Source organism: Scleropages formosus, chromosome 6 (genome assembly GCF_900964775.1).
Source record: "Scleropages formosus chromosome 6, fSclFor1.1, whole genome shotgun sequence".
NCBI lineage: Eukaryota > Metazoa > Chordata > Actinopteri > Osteoglossiformes > Osteoglossidae > Scleropages > Scleropages formosus.
In genome coordinates, this window is record NC_041811.1 from 22,353,428 (window position 1) to 22,369,716 (window position 16,289).

A 16,289-nucleotide genomic window follows, 5' to 3' on the forward strand; every position below is an offset into this window, starting at 1 on the left:
GTGCATAGCCACTGAGAATGACAGGATAAAAGAAATTCTTGCTGCTATTTTCATATGGATCAGAAATGACAGAAAACAACAGATGTGTGCAGATGTCTTCTTGCAGCAGTGAGACACTTCATTTTTTGTACTGAAGCACTTCCTGGCTGCAGACTGGCTCCTCAAATCCAGCCATCCGTGCATTTAGGTGGTCAGTTGGATGTTCCAACTCATGGCAGTACCCCAGCATCCAGGTTTAGTAAGGAGGTTTTACATGGTGCTGACAGAAGGAGAGGGGCTCGAGACAGATTTCTGCCTTATAGGCATAAACACAATTCTTTCAAGTCAGTCATATTCTTTTTCTCCTATGTCAACTATGTTTTAAAAAAACCACATCAAAGTCTAAACCTTAAATCAAGAGTAAAAAATGTTTTAGTCATGTTGTGTGTTATCAACTCTCTTTCGGCTTTTTGTTCTAAAATATTTCATTATTTTGAAAGTATGACGAAATTTACAAATTTATTACCTGGCATCTGAGATTCAACTGTCTTTTGAAGTTCCTACTTGACCTGATGGTGATGTTAAAAATTAACCAAATTCCTACATTTCTTGAATGTTGCAATCAGCAGTAACTTCATTTAATTGCATCTGTATTCTGGTCTTGCTGTTAATTTGGCAGTATTGGTCGGTCAGTGGGTGTTTTCATTCAGGGCCATAAAGAACACTGGTAAGCTGAACTTAGAGCTCATTCACACTACTCACAGAGTTTCCCTGGAAATCCATTAGTTTTAATTTTTGATAAAAATCCGTTTCTGCCACTTCCTATTAAGAACTTTGCAAACAAGGCAGTACTAACAGGAGGCAACAGGTAGTACAGTGGTTAAGGACATGGATGTTCAACATAAAGTCTGCCAGTTAGAACTGTGTGAAGGCCTTAGTCATAGAATAGTGTACTCAAATTGTTCCAGTGAAACACTTAACTATATATGGTACACTGGAAAGTAATTTTGCATGTGTGACAGGTAAGCAACTATTATTATACTAAGGAAAAGAATATTTTTTTTATTTGTCCTTTCCTTGCACTTAATACCTTTTGTCTCTAGCAGTTGAATTTAGATTCGTTTGTAAGGATTGTATTCACAAAAGTAGTTGTAATCTGTGCTATGAATGGTGCAGTTGTACATACATATTGATTGTGTAAATTTGCCCATAATTCAGTTGAATTTACTAAGGTGAATGATTTACACCATATTTAGAGTAATTTTAAATGCTTCTTTGTCAGTTGAACATGTAACATGAGAGGAAGGGCAGCCAGTCTTCAGTCACAACGCATTGTATTTTAGACTGTATTTTTTCAATTACCGAATGTCTTTTAACAAGCCTTGCAGAATATTAGCCCATATATTTTCATGCACATCAGGGCCAAAAATTTAATCAGTCAGTGAGATCAATGTTCATATAACCAATATACAGTATCATCAAAATGACATACTATAAAAAACATTGTAACACAAATGAGTTTTTCTCACAGATCTTTTTTGTCCACAAGGGTGAGAAATTAAGAGTAGCCATTCACCATACGGAGGTAAATTTTGATTTTTTTTTTCCAACAAATTGGGTTAATTTATGAAACTTACCAGGCAAAATGACAAGCAGACAACAGTAACAGATACCTCTCAAACACAATTTTGTGGTTTGCCAAATTTCCAAAATCACATTTCCATCAATTTTACTTCCATAAATCTGTTGTTTTTTAACATGTTCTCTCTGATTAGGCACAGCACTCACACAGAGAAAGTCAGAATATTAGCTATTTAAAACAAAATCATGTCACAATGTGGTTATGTGGCACACTGGAGCCTGTGCCCACCCATTCCCCACCTGGAGCATGAAGAAATGAGCACCAGGTGAAGCCAGTTGAAGCAAGAGACTCTTTATAATGAGAGAACAGGAGAAGCAAGAGAGTTTGGGGAAAGAGACTTTTGAAAAGTTGTATTTTGAAATGCTGGTTTATCACAGACATTTTGGCATTAACTGTAAAGTTTTAAGTTTGTCGCTTTGTCCCTTTGGGGTTAGTTCTGATGAGCTTCATATTTTCCTTTTAGAGCTAATATGCCATATCATTTCAATTTTCAGTTATTTTAGACTCAGGAGTTTGGTTTTGTTTAACTATGTTAATATTGGGAAGGAGTAAAAATCAAAAGTTCACACACTGCTGTCCCTCACTTGGTCACTCCCCTCCCTAAACTTGGCATGCTTCTGTTCCCCATTGTATCACAAAATGATGAGAATGGAAAAAAAAAAGAGACACAGTGTAAGAAACAAATATTGTGTCCTGCAATAAAAAATGAGTAGCTGGTAAATTTTTATCATCCACTGTAGCCTGTGGACCAAAAATTTAATTTCCTACCCTGCTGCCTACAAGTCATTTGGTTTAGCCTCTGTAACACTTGTTGCAGCCAAACCAGTAAGCTTACAAATATCAAATTCTCCAGATCTGGGTGAATACAAATTCACAAAAATCAAATGATCTTCAACAGGAGTATGTTGAGAGTGAAAGCTTAATAGCAGTAATTGTGGGCATAAAAACATTTGAAGTATAAAATCTTTCTCTGCAAAATCCCAATGTAATCAAAATTAATATAAGATGTTCTTACTATTGTCACTTCTCTACTGATACAGGATTGTTAAAGGATTTGATTGAACCAGTGAAAGTTCAGTCATAGTGTGTAAGTTACAAAGAGAGTGTGTTCCACTTATGTATGGATGAGTGACCCATTGTAAGTAGTGTATCTAGCAGTGTAAGTCACCACGGTGAATAAGGTGTGGGCTGATAACACTACATAGAGTTCACTGTAAGTCACTTTGGAGAAAAGTGTCTGCTAAATTAATAAATGTAAATGTAACTACAGTTAAGCACCAATATACAGTTGTGTCTATTTTACTGATAAAAAGCACACTGAATTATTGTATGCTTATGACAAACCTGCACTCATCTCCAGTTATTTTACATCCTGATATCCAATTTTTTATATATCTGGTCCACAATTATTAATGCCATTTATTGTTAATCAGTACAGATTTGCATTTATTTGGTGTGTCACATGTAGTCTTGCACTGCAACATTCAGTCCCACATGATAAACTGAGACTGAATTTGAATTAAATGCCAAGCGGCTACGTGAGAGAGACTGTGAGACAAACTGCACTGTGGGAATCACATTTGCAGGCTCTCTGTTCTGAGACCCTTCTGTCTCGTTTGTCTCTCCTGTCTCAAGTGTGTTTCCATTCTCCATTTTGCACGATTGTGCTTTAATTTTCAGATTAATCATTTATTTAAATCTGACACATTGCCTTCATCTTCCATAAACCAATCCACACAGACTGTCAGGGTCAGTTTAATTCATGAATTCATTATTATTGCTGTCATTTTAATTTTATTTTATATACACTAAAATAAACCCTTCACATTCACCTTTCATGAAGTTGAAATTTCTATGAATAGCTCACTGTTATAGTCCCAGAAACCCTTCAAACTAGTATAAAATAACAAATCTTTATATCTGCATTTATTTATATTATACAGTAGTAAGAAACATGTTAATGATAAAATATAGCAAAAAGAAAATTCTTCATTCTAACCATGTGCAATTCAAAAAAAAGCTTTACAGACACATGTTTGATTCAGGAAAGTGAATAGAAACATGATTTAGAAAAGCTTTTCTTTTCGAAACATTAACATCAGTTTCCCTTGGCATAGATCACTAATGTGATCTGAAACTATAGCTTCTAATCATTAACTTTGTGGTTATGATATAGAATAAAAATTACTACAATATCATTACTATACAATACAGTACAATACAATACATATACTGTCATTAATACTATGTATCATGTGAACTGTAATATCATCACTGTATTTTCATGGTCATAAACTCTACAAAGACCTTTTTAACTCTCTTTTATATAACTTTTTCTTGTCTATGGCTGTTAACCCATTTTAATTGCATTTATTTAAGTATAAGTAACTGTGCTTAAGAAATGCTGTTACTAATAATAAAAATATTGTACTCATCAAGGCTATGGGTGCATGCAGATGGGGGGAAATGAAGACACAGAGATGATTACTGTAAGACGAGGTTAATAAACAACACCAGGCAGTGTTAATAGGGTGCAGCCAAGAAGGATAAATAGAAATTTGCTCTTTACCACAGGCTAATAATTTTCCATCACCTCCCTCGCTCTTTTTCTCAAACCACAAAAGAGAATCACGCTAAACACACATACCCCTTTCATGTCTGAACACCCATTTACATGTGAAAGCAGCCCCTATGCAAACTATGTACATAGTAGTATCTGACCCTACTCCTACTGCCCCTTGAGTAGTGTAAGATGCTACAGTATTTAAATGTTTAATGGTAATGATCTTGCATCCGCAGTGATGATAATATTATTAATAATACAGCCATCTTGTTTCTGTACATGTATGGCTGTGGTAGTACATTTTGGGTGCTTTTTTGTTGTTATGTTAGTATGGTAACCTGTTATGAGAAAGCTAAAAAAAAAACTTTTCTAAAGGATGTCACAATTAAAGCATGTGTATAGTGAAATGATGAGTATATACGAGTTTAGAAGAAACTTCTACTCTTAAATCTCGTACTTTTCTCTTATAAAGAATTCTTACAATTTATTTTAAATGTACAGCCATTTAAATCATAGCTCTAGGTTTCTTTCCATTCAGTGTCCTCAAAGCTGTATGGGAATTAAGTAATAAGGAAAGCTACTGAAAATGGGTGCTTTCTGTCTTACCCTCCTCATACCAGCTGTTAACAACATTTGTATTGTGTAGTGGGGAATTTTCATCTCACAAGAGACCTCTCCTAGCAGGCAATAAATGCTGCATCGTGGGATTTGGGTTATAGCTCAAGACAGTAACAAATCACACTCAACTCTGCCTTCCAGTAGAATGAGCAGTGTTTCTCAAGCTATTACCACACACACGCTCACACACACTGTACACTGACGACAATGCTGTGTAGTGCCTTTAAGTTTGTTTCTATTTGTCAGTAGAGCACAGGTTCCTGCTGCAGTGAGTTATATAAATGGTAAATAGTACAAGTGTAGTGATATACAAAACACACCAATCACTAGGTACAGTTTTTTATCCACTAGTGAGTTTTTTTAGAAATGTATATCAACACTTCAAAGCAGCACTTAGGCAACCGTTTTTAATCTAAAAAATATTTTAATGGTAACATTATGGAAGTAAAAAGGGAAGGAGGATATATTTAGGACTTCTATATTAATGAACTGTGCTTGCTAATTAGAGAGATTGCTTCTTCTCTGATCTCCAAATAATTTAAAATTCAGTTTTATTTTCTTAAATATGTTACAACTGTGATTTGTTTTGTTTTCCCAAAGGTGCTTTCTCAAAGGGTGCTTAACTTTCCCTTGTCTACTCTGTTTTGTAGCAGGTATACATCAGGTAATGAATAGCATTTTTTTTAATCCTAGGAGGGGGAGTTACTTCCACACTTTCCTTGCTTTGTGGACTCATTAAAATTACCACAATGATTAAGGGTATATTTAATAAGGAAATCAATTGAGAATATGTTATGTATTGGAGGCAGTATTTGTTTTTCTTGTTTGATGAAACACTGGCAATGTAACTGACGTGTGTAATAACGTGTGAATATTAAGCTTTTAGAAGTGCCTGAAGCAAACTAGTTATCTGAGTAAAGGATATAGCCTAAGGGCAATATTTCAAATTATGGGAAAACTCTCTGCTGGCCAAAATTGGGTGAGCGATTTTTGTAACACTTTCATTAATGAAATTTTACATGGTCAGGCTGTATGACTAGTTTACTAACATGTCATCATAAGCATTTAGATTCACTACAGTCAATAACAAAAAAAGATTTGTTCACAGCTAGGTTCTGTAAAATCATCAGATAGAACTATAGTCAATTGAAAATGTATTAATTTCATTTTCAGCTGTCCCATTTGTTTTTGTCCAGTCCCATTCAGGGTATAAATCAGTACACAACACATTGAACAAGTGGTTATGGAGATGACATATTAACTTTTTTAAAGCTAACAGAAGATAATTAAAGTCCTGTGATGGACTGCCATCCCTTTCACAGAGTACTGTGCCTCATACCCGGAGTTCCAGAATAGGCTGTGGACCACCAAAGCTCTTCACTGGACAAGCAATTTTTGACAACGGATTACAGTACAGTATATATTACTGCTGTAACTACAACTGAGAAGGATTTTGTTTTTAAGCGCTTGAGCAAGCATTCCACTTTGTCGCCTTAATTGTTACTGAAGACAAATAGCAACATTTTTATAATATAACACCAGTTCCTCACCAATCATTTCTTGTTTCCACCTGTTTTTACACTTAAAAGTATAGGAACATGGGCAGGCTTTTTGGAGAAAAATGAGCTATAGCATCCATTCTTGACATCGCCAAGTGGGACACCATTTTTTAGAAAAACCCATGCTTATTCTTCCTAATATGTGCAACAGCGAGGCCCCTCGTAGGACTTGAAACTGAAATCTTTTCATCAGATCTCCAGGAGCTTTCTTACAACTTTATGGTGTCCTTTGTAAGTCTTATGACAGTTTTACAAGGTGTCTCTGTCACACCTCACATCTTGGTGTGAGGTGAATGTGTTGATTCTGGGTTTTTTCTTTAACCATTGATTTGGCACAGTGGCACATCAAGTAGCACTTCTGTCTCACAGTACTTGGGTAGAGCGAGAGGACATGGATTTGATCCTTGTTCAGTCTGTGGGGAGTTTACATGTTCTCCACGTGTCCGCATGGGTTTCCTCTGGGTGCTCTGGTATCCTCCCTCAGTTCAAAGACATGCTGTTCAGGTGGATTGGTGACTCTAAAATCATCCATAGTGTGTGTGATTGACAAGCAGAAAGTGTATTTAACCGCTGTATGAATGAGAGACTCACTGTAAGCAATGCATCTAACATTGTAAGTTATCCTGGGTGAATAAGGTGTGGGCCGATACAATTATATAGCATTCATTGGAAGTTGTTTTGGAGAAAAACATCTATTAAATGAATAAACATCAAGCTAATAAACATGATAAGTGACAGCTCCTTTGAGTACCAAAGGTGGTTATTAGAATGTCAAAGTAAGTGGGAAAAAGGAACTGTATACAAAACAAAAGTCCACTAAACTTCATATACAGCCACACAAAGAGTACATATCAAGACTGCCCTCCTCCAGGAGACTAATTGAATCTTTTAAATAGCCTCCCTTCAGTATTTTTGGAAGGATTGAACCATATAGACAAAAATGGAAAATGAAATATCATATTCTGCTATCCTCTCTTGGACAGCTTGGCATCACTGGAACTGCACAGAAATGGTTTGAGTCCTACCTATCCGATAGATCCTACAAAGTAGTCTGGCAAGGCTTCCGATTATCCCCTCAGCCCTTCTTAACTGGTGTTCCACAGGGGTCAGAACTGGGCCCTGTATTCTTCTCAGTCTACACCTCTTCTCTTGGCCCTGTCATTGTCTCTCACGGATTCTCTTACCATTGCTACATAGACAATACCCAGCTCTTCCTCTCCTTTTCCCCCAGAGCAACATACAATTCCTCTGATGCTGTTGCCTGCCTCTGAATGTCTGATCACCACCTGCAAATCAACCTCTCCAAAACAAAGATCCTCTGTCTCCCAGCTGGTCCTAGTTCCTTTCAAGAACGTTCAATCAAACTGGACAACTTGCTCATTTCGCTTACCTCTCACTTAAGACTCTGGGTGTAATGATCAAACAAAGTCTACGCAACTATTGGTCCAGGCCTCAGCAATATCTTGTGTAGACTATTGCAGCTCTTTCCTGTCTGGTCTTCCAGCTGCTGCAATCAAACCTTTCCAGTTGATGCAGAAGCAAGAGTCGTGTTTGCCTTGCCAAAGCATTCCCATGTATGCCCTCCTCCTCATCAGTATTCATTGGCTTCTTATACCTGGATCAAATTGAAGATGCCAATTATGGCCTACAGAACCTTAATTCCTGGGAATCTACAGGACTTTATCACTTTCTACACCCCAACCTGACTGCTGTGCTCCTCCACCTCTACTTGTTTGATAGTCTGAAGTACAAGAGGTCCAAAACCAAAAGCACAAAGGTTTTTGGTTGTGGCTCAGATGTGGTGGAAAGAACTTCACCATTACTGTACTCATTTCTCCCCTGATCTCGAGAGTGCTCAGTTAATGTGAACTTTTGTTATGCTTAATAATATTTAATGACAATTTGTTTAATAATGGAAAACTTATATGTACCTACTGTAATGTTGCTCTCTCATGAACACTGAACTCTATCATGAACCCTGCTCTGTCATGAACAATTTATGCTGTTCTAACATGAACACTGGTTCATATGGTGCTATGTGACAAATGGACTGTAGTCAAGAATCATGTGTCATTATTTAAATCTCTCCTTCCGTTAATGTAATGCATTTTTTTGTATTGTTCTCTGAGATGTACGTTTCTTTGGAGAAAAGCGTCTGCTAAATGTTATGTAAATGTAACTATTTAGGCAAAATGAAAAACACCTCTTCCAGTTACCCAGAAGAACCATGTGTCAATATCATATAAGTATACAAACATTTGATTCAGATAATTTCAAAGACAGATCACACTGTAGCAATGGGAGAAGCTAATAACCAACAAAATTTTTCACTTTGTTAAGTGAACTGTTTAAACGTTCCAATATTTAGAAGAGAGGAGGCAAACTAGATGGAAAGCCCAATAGTGGGCAGTGTTTTATGCCTTGTCAAATGCCATCAACCTGCTTGAATATATCACTTTAAGTTTGGCTCACTCCATGCAAAATTCACCTGAATGTGCCAAGTACAGAGTATTCAGTTTTGTGCTGATTCACGCCATGCTTCAATTGCAGTTTTTACTTCTTTTTAAAAAACCAATATTGATGTGTCGTAAAAAGTATGGCATATAATTATGAGTACTTTTTAAGAGCCATCAAATGAACTAATAGAATGACTGTATTATAGAACAGGCTATATATAGCACATAAATGTCACAACTAACTTTCTTTTTAACACCCATATTTATGCTGCTCTCACAACCAGTCTTGGCAGTTTTTCTCTTGTGGTTTGTCAAATCAGAATTAAATAAGCAATTAGAAAAAAAAGCGGAAAAGTCTTGAACGGCAGCTTGAGCAATAACAGTGTGTTCCTGCCAATAGTCAAAATCTCTGTGGAACCAGAGCCCTGAGAGCAAACCCACGTGGCAGTGAGATGAGATTAAATTAATATGGTTTCTTGGTGCAGCATTATTTCCAAGGGACATACATCACTGGGCTTAATAAGGGCACATTACATACCAGCCCACTTGTTCTCACATGGTACAGACCTCCACTCCCCTTCGCTGCCTTTGTACAAGACCCTAGGCTTGCTCCTACATTTTCTGTGTGTTTTCCTGCACCCTGCCAACCCCGCTTCATTTCAGACTGAAATATAATGTAATAAATCATATTTTCTCTCTGTGCTGGTCCTTCTTTCTTCCTTTCTTTTTGACGCATTTGAGCAGTACTGTGCTAAAATTGTATTTTCCCATCCTATAACGCAACCAGTCAGCTAACAGTGTTTGTTGCCCTCACCCTCTGGACATTCTGCTTGTCAGTGAAAGGGAGGCGCAGGAACCATTTGTGAGGTTCAAAGGATTATGGAGTAAAGATGTGTGACTTATGGATGTGGGATTGTTAACTATAAGTGTGGTGGGAGGGAAATTACATCTGATACCCCCAGGGATCATACACTGCTGTTGAAATACAACATACAAACAAATGTATGCCTGCAGCATGGGATTGTAGTAGGTTGAACTTTTGCCTTTCGAGTCATGGAAGGCCATGGAAGTCATGGAATTCTGCCACAACTCTGCCGATGTGTAGTTTGTGGGGGTTTGCTTTGGGTACTTTATCTCCCACATTCCAAATAATTCAAAATAATTCATTTGGGATCCCTGGACATACCCAATACTTTTCTGAATTGGCTTCAAATCACCACTGCTCTAATTAGATAAGTGACTACTGAATGGAACTCAATCCTTTCAAATTTATGTTAATATATGTTTAGGGAACTCACAAAAGAAACAGGCACAACTTTTAATTTTACCCATTTCTATGGTGGTATACATAAGGTGTGATATATCATTTATTTCAGTACTGCTTTCAGACTTTTTTTGTTGTTGTTAATCCTTCCCCTTTCCTTTCTGTGTGTGTGTGTGTTCGCACGGCTCTTTGTAGGTGACTCACTGCTGAAGCACAACGGGATGAAGTTCACCACAAAGGACCAGGACAACGACCACTCAGAGAACAACTGCGCCTCCTTCTACCATGGTGCTTGGTGGTACCGAAACTGCCACACCTCCAACTTGAATGGACAGTACCTGAGGGGTCAGCACACCTCATATGCTGATGGCATTGAGTGGTCCTCATGGACCGGCTGGCAGTATTCGCTGAAGTTCACTGAAATGAAGATACGGCCAACTAGAGAGGAAAACAAGTGATGAGGGCAAGAACAAAAGCCCAAGTGATGGATTTAAAAAACACTGGCCATTAGGTCATAGCCAGTTAAGACCTTTTCCCCATTAAACAAGACCTTTTCATTTGGCTCAGTATTATCTTTTGTTTACTGTGGAACTGACATTATCTCCAAAACATTATCCTATACTAGCTGTGCAGTCCTCTTCCTCAGCAAGTCCCTTGATAAATCAGTAGTGTGAATTAAACCCAACAAAACATTTAAAGGGACATGTTCCTGCCCAGGTCTGTGAATATCATCAGTCACTGGAGCTAGCAGTTGTCTTTACTTTCATTATTGAGAAGGCACCGAATTAGAACTGATAGATATGGTTATAAAAATTGCTTATCAGCAAAGTTTAGATATTTATCTTGTGAGGCTCTAAAGTTTTGACTTGCAATTAAATGGCTACAGGAGTCTGTCATATAGCTGAGCCCAGATGAAGTCCCAGTGAGGATGAAATGTTTTTGTCCTGTACTGGAGATATGCAGATGAAGTGTGGTAGAAGGTGAAAGAGCTGTTCTCATGCTCTTAGACTGGAGCAGAGAGCCTAGTGAAAGGGAATATCAATTCCTGCCTCATTTGTGCAGTGGGTATCAACAAGGGTTAAGGGTTAAGAGGTATGAACCAATACAAATAGCAGCCAAGATGTCAGACTATCAGAAGACTCTGATCCCATTTGCTTGACACTAGCTATTTAAAGAACTCATTGGCCATATTTCCCAAGTGGCAGATGACAGAAGATGGAGCCGGTCAGAAGAGAAAGTGGGCTGTACCCTGGGTTTTCTGAACTCATTCACTTTCAATTCCCATTGCAAAGGCATACATGCAAGATAATATCAAGTCAATTATACCTTAAGAGTGCTGTGCTCAAATGTTGAAGAACAAATGTTAGTTAATATGATGTCCAACCAACAAGGATCCTTTCACCTGTCAACACACATACATACACACAATACATGTGTGATAGACTGTGGTATAGCTAAATGGTAATTGGCTAGTAAGAGCACAGAGGATAAAGGAAATTAAACTGCTTTCATCTAATTGTTTTCTAAAACTGTTCATTGCGAATTTCTGTATCCACAATGATACATTGGCAGTGAGCTTCCTTCGTTCCATAGTTTCATAGTAAATACACCGTAATCTAAGAATTTAACATGATACGGTGCTCCTGTCTGCACGATAAATTGTATGGTGACCAGCATTATTAAGCTCCTTCAAGGCCACTACATTATTCTGGAATTTTGTCAACTATCTGTTACTTTGCATGGTTGCTGAATTATTATATAAGTTTCCTCTATACCACACAAAGAATGGGAATCACCAAGTCACACTTATTTGGCAGCTTTCTGGAGCCTGTAAAATGTTTGTCTTCATCATCTCTTTGTGTTGAGTATCACAAAAGAATGCTGTGAAGGCCAGGGAACAATAACTCTACTGACATGTGTTCTTTCAACAGAACATCCCCAAAAAATTGCCTTTTTTTCCTGCTGCAAATCTTAAGTTCCTTCTGCTGTGATTCACCAGGATACAGTAGCTGGTGTAAAACCTCATGTTATGAAGACAGAATGATACCAATTGTTCCATTGCTGCAGGACATCGGGTTACATTTGATGAATTGTCAGATAGAGTGCATATTTGGTGGTCCTTAAGATTGCCTGATGCACAACAATAATTAGCCATGTTTTGTGATTTCATAAATAAGATCAATATCTGGAAAACAATGACACAAAGGCCTGAGAACATGAAAGACAAGAAGTGAAATACCCAGTTTTTATGATGTACTCCAATAATGTGTTTTCAAAGTTGTGTGTTTTCATTCCTTTTTGAAAAATGGTGTATACAGAATTTTGTTGTTTTGCTAGAATAGGTCTGAGTGGTCAGTTTTGGTAGAAGGACTGACTACTCTTGCATCTCTTTCTTTTTAAGAAACATGGACTCAAAATATGTGAAGACAAGACGTTGAAGGGAAAATAATCTTATTGTGTTTCTGTACAGCATTTCAAAAGAGAAATTTCAATAAATTATTGTAAAAGATGGATTTGTGCACAGACATTATTTTTTCTGAATTTGTATCTGCTGTATGATTTGAACTGTTCACTGTTTGTGTTCTGAAAGCTTTAAAATAACTGTATATTTATTGTATAGAATGTACGTTTTAGAGTGTTAGAGCATGTCCGCTATAAACAAAAGAGCACAACTGGTATCAAAGCACACTGACCTTGAGAAAAGCTCAAATACAGGTTTTCAGTATTATTCTTTTTTATTTAACAATTATTTATTTGCATTTAATTGGATGAAGATTAAGGTTCTGTTGTGTGGATGTATTTTGAGCAACCACTGTGGGTTAAATTGTTATCTGTTTCGCTAGTTTTAAAGAAGGAACATCCTAGCCAGTGTTTGCTGAGGTCCAAAGCCCAAAAGCACCAAGAGAGTACCATCCACTTTGTCATCATAAGACAGTTATCAAAAAGTCACAGAAGTCAAACATATACAGCACTGTAAATGTGGCTCTAGTGGTGTCCTTTATCAGTTCAAATGTATTGCCATAAAGCTACACTGCACATCTAACAGCAAGAAATGACATCATGCAGGAAAGTTCAGATTCCAGATTTATTCAACAGAAAGAGATTGATGGATTAAATAGTTGCTCATGTAAATGTGTTCATTGTAATTTGATTAGTAAAAAATGAGGGTGAGGACTTGCGTTAGTGCAACTGAGGAAAAGTTGGTTTTGCGAAATAACGTTTTTCCTTGAGGTGTGTATGTGTGTGTGTGATGAATGCAAATGATTGGTGATTTTAGGAGATTGTGGGAGTTAGTCGATCCGTTTCAACAAAAAAGGGAAAACGATTTAGAGAATCCCACAAACTCTACTTAAAATCTTGCTCAAATTCAGAAGGTTACTTACAGAACTTTCCCCTTTTTAGGAATACATTTTGAACCTCCTTTAATACACCTGCTCCTGGGACTAAAGAGGACTTTTTATTGCCATGCTTCGAAGAACATTTACTTTCTTTCTGTTTTTTAAAGCCTTGTGACAAAAAAAACTGAGAAGTTTTAGCTTGAAAGAGCAAAGAGAACAAAAAAACTTTTTAACACTAAGAGTCATCATCGTTACACAGTATGGATTTTGGGTCATAATGAATTCCTGATTTGCCAAAATGTCACATAGGTCAATTTGCTGAATCTTGATACTGTGTTTTATTGTTCTTGTTGGCACTGAATAAATATTCCCATTTTGTAAACAAGCCATTTGCATGTGTCCTCACTTTGTTCTTCTAGCATGACTCTCTGCATGGTTAACACGCGGCAGTAACCCAACCCAGCATGTAATTCCCAAGGTAGACATGATGTAAATATGCTTAGAACTCTGGCAAGAGGATTCCTGAACATTTCTCAAATTCACATGGCATCAAGCTTTATCAGGTGCTGCAATAATGTGTTAGAAAAGGTAGTTTACTGCAAATAAATAAAAGGGAAAAGATCAGCTTTTGGACATGACATTCACCAGACTTTAAATAAACTGGGGGAAAAAAACTGGCAGACAGCAGCCTAGGTCACATGCTAAGCGATGGGACTGGGGAAAAAGCTGGTAAAGGGGAAAATAGCACCAGATGTGACCATTCAGCCTGAAAAAAACACTTCTAAGTATCTGGAGACATGGAGGAGAATAGAGATTCAGGGGTAATTTCTTTCATGAACGTTGAATTTTGAGGTCTTCTTTTTGGTTTTATTTGGTTGCCCATTGACACATAATGTTTTTTTTGGGGGAGGGGGGCTTTTTTTTGGGATATTTTTCCTTTGATAAGGGAAAATTAATTTGTGTTTTGTTAACAAGGGTTTCACAGACAATAACTGAGTAATCATCCATTTGCCACCTCACACCTTGCATTGTTCTGCAGTTTGTATAATTTTCGACAGACTGTGGTCATATTCAGTGTCTAGTAACATTCAACTGTTTCTCATTCTGTTAGTCTTCTGCTCATGGATCCTCAGAACTCATGAAACATGATTCAGATTTGTACATCAAAGAACTGCTGATGAGCCATACAGGATTCACAAGGCTTGGGGTCTGATTTTGACACACCTCTGAAAGATGACTGATAAGCTACCAAATAATAATAATACCAATTTACTGTATACTGTATGTGTATTTCAACCTCATAAACAAAGAGTTCAAAGATGCGACCTGAAAGGACAAATTTGTATCATGATGTTGGTAATTTTGTCACTAACAACTTATTGTTTAATTTTAATTTTTTTTTTATTTTCAAAAAGAAATTCAAATTGTATAACTTGCTCAGTGGCACTACAGTAAAGTGTATTCTGGGTCTTGCACCAGTTGGTTTCAGCTCATCTGTGGCCTTAACCATGGGTGTGCCCTGCTGACCCTTGACACTGATGAGTCCTATCTGAAATATGCACCCTTTAGCCAAGCTAATAATAGACCTGACCTATCTGAAGAGAGTGCTGGAAAGGCTTCTGCCTGAAATTTCCCATTTTTTGAAATCATGCAGTAAAAACAATGTACCGTCCACTGTGAGCGTATGTGGAGCGCTTGAGGGAGTCGGACCATCACTCCCACCAGCTTATCTAGTGTATGACTGTAGGCTCAGTCAGCAAGAATCTATAACATTATCATATGAGAATGAGGCTCGAATGACTGCAGAAGGACCGTTGTACCAAATGTGACTGAGATCAGATAACAGATATGCTAAATGTGGCGAATGAATCAAAATCCATGTTTTGAAAGAACAATTAACTAAAATGAAGATTCTCTTAACCAGAGCAATTCAAAAATCCACACGAAAATAAAAAACACATAACTAGGGCAAACAGAACATGTAAGTGCTACAGAGGAAGACCAGCTTTAATATTCTTTCTTTCATTTATCATGAACAACAACTTGCCCAGGACAGGGTCATAGTGGTATGGAGCATTTCCCAGAAGCAAAGGGTGAGAGTCAGGGCATCTTCTGGATGGGATGCTACTCCATTGTGGAGATGCATTTAATCATTTGGATTTTATCCATTTTTTTGCCATCTGTAACTGCAGATATGTGTCAAAACTCAGACACAGCACAAGTCAATGTCTATTTTCTGTTACCTTTTCTATTTATGTTCCAGCAAATTCCCAGTAAGATCAATACAGATAGAGTTCAGGTAAGTCCCAATTTAACGTTCTCAAAGGTGATTTGATATGTCTGATTTCAGTCTTCGTGTATAGTGTTAGTGCCTTTCTGCATAACCCTTTCAGTGATACAGTTTAATTGTGGTGGATTTCAAAAGGTGAGACTGTAGTTTGCATCACCACATGGGAAGTGATTCAGCAATTTTCACAGATGCTACAAGCTGTTTCCACACACAGTGAGGAGAGCTGGAAGAAGGTAGAGACAATTAAATACTGTGCTGTCACCAAGCATGGCCGTCCAGGTGGAGTGCGGAGGCCGACGATGTCATGCAGGTAATGAAGTAACAATTAAGTGGCAGAAGACGGTTGAACATGAGGATAACCAGATAGTAGGAACTTATGGTGAGGACAAAGGAACAGGCAGTCAAATGGAAAAAACAGATAGGCTGAGCTTCACTACTACAAATAATTGGCCAGAAATGATCACTTTACTTGTAAATTCCCAGTTGGAACAGAATTAAACAATGTTTTGTTTCCCTCTCAGATTTACTGCGACTTATGCAGTGTACATGGTGCAAAAAAGAAACAAATGTTTATTCCTAA

The 16,289-nt window shown here is 37.4% G+C and overlaps 1 protein-coding gene across 1 annotated transcript in view; it reads left to right on the top strand.

Annotated features, from left to right (window-relative positions):
* fibcd1b (fibrinogen C domain containing 1b) overlaps positions 1-10,856 on the top strand; it is a 119,141-nt gene extending 108,285 nt beyond the window's left edge. Inside the window, exon 9 of the mRNA XM_029252989.1 lies at positions 10,277-10,856. Within this exon, the coding sequence (XP_029108822.1) occupies positions 10,277-10,539 (263 nt within the window). The 3' untranslated portion in view covers positions 10,540-10,856. The remainder of the gene's footprint in view (positions 1-10,276) is intronic.
* Positions 10,857-16,289: the final 5,433 nt, after the last annotated feature.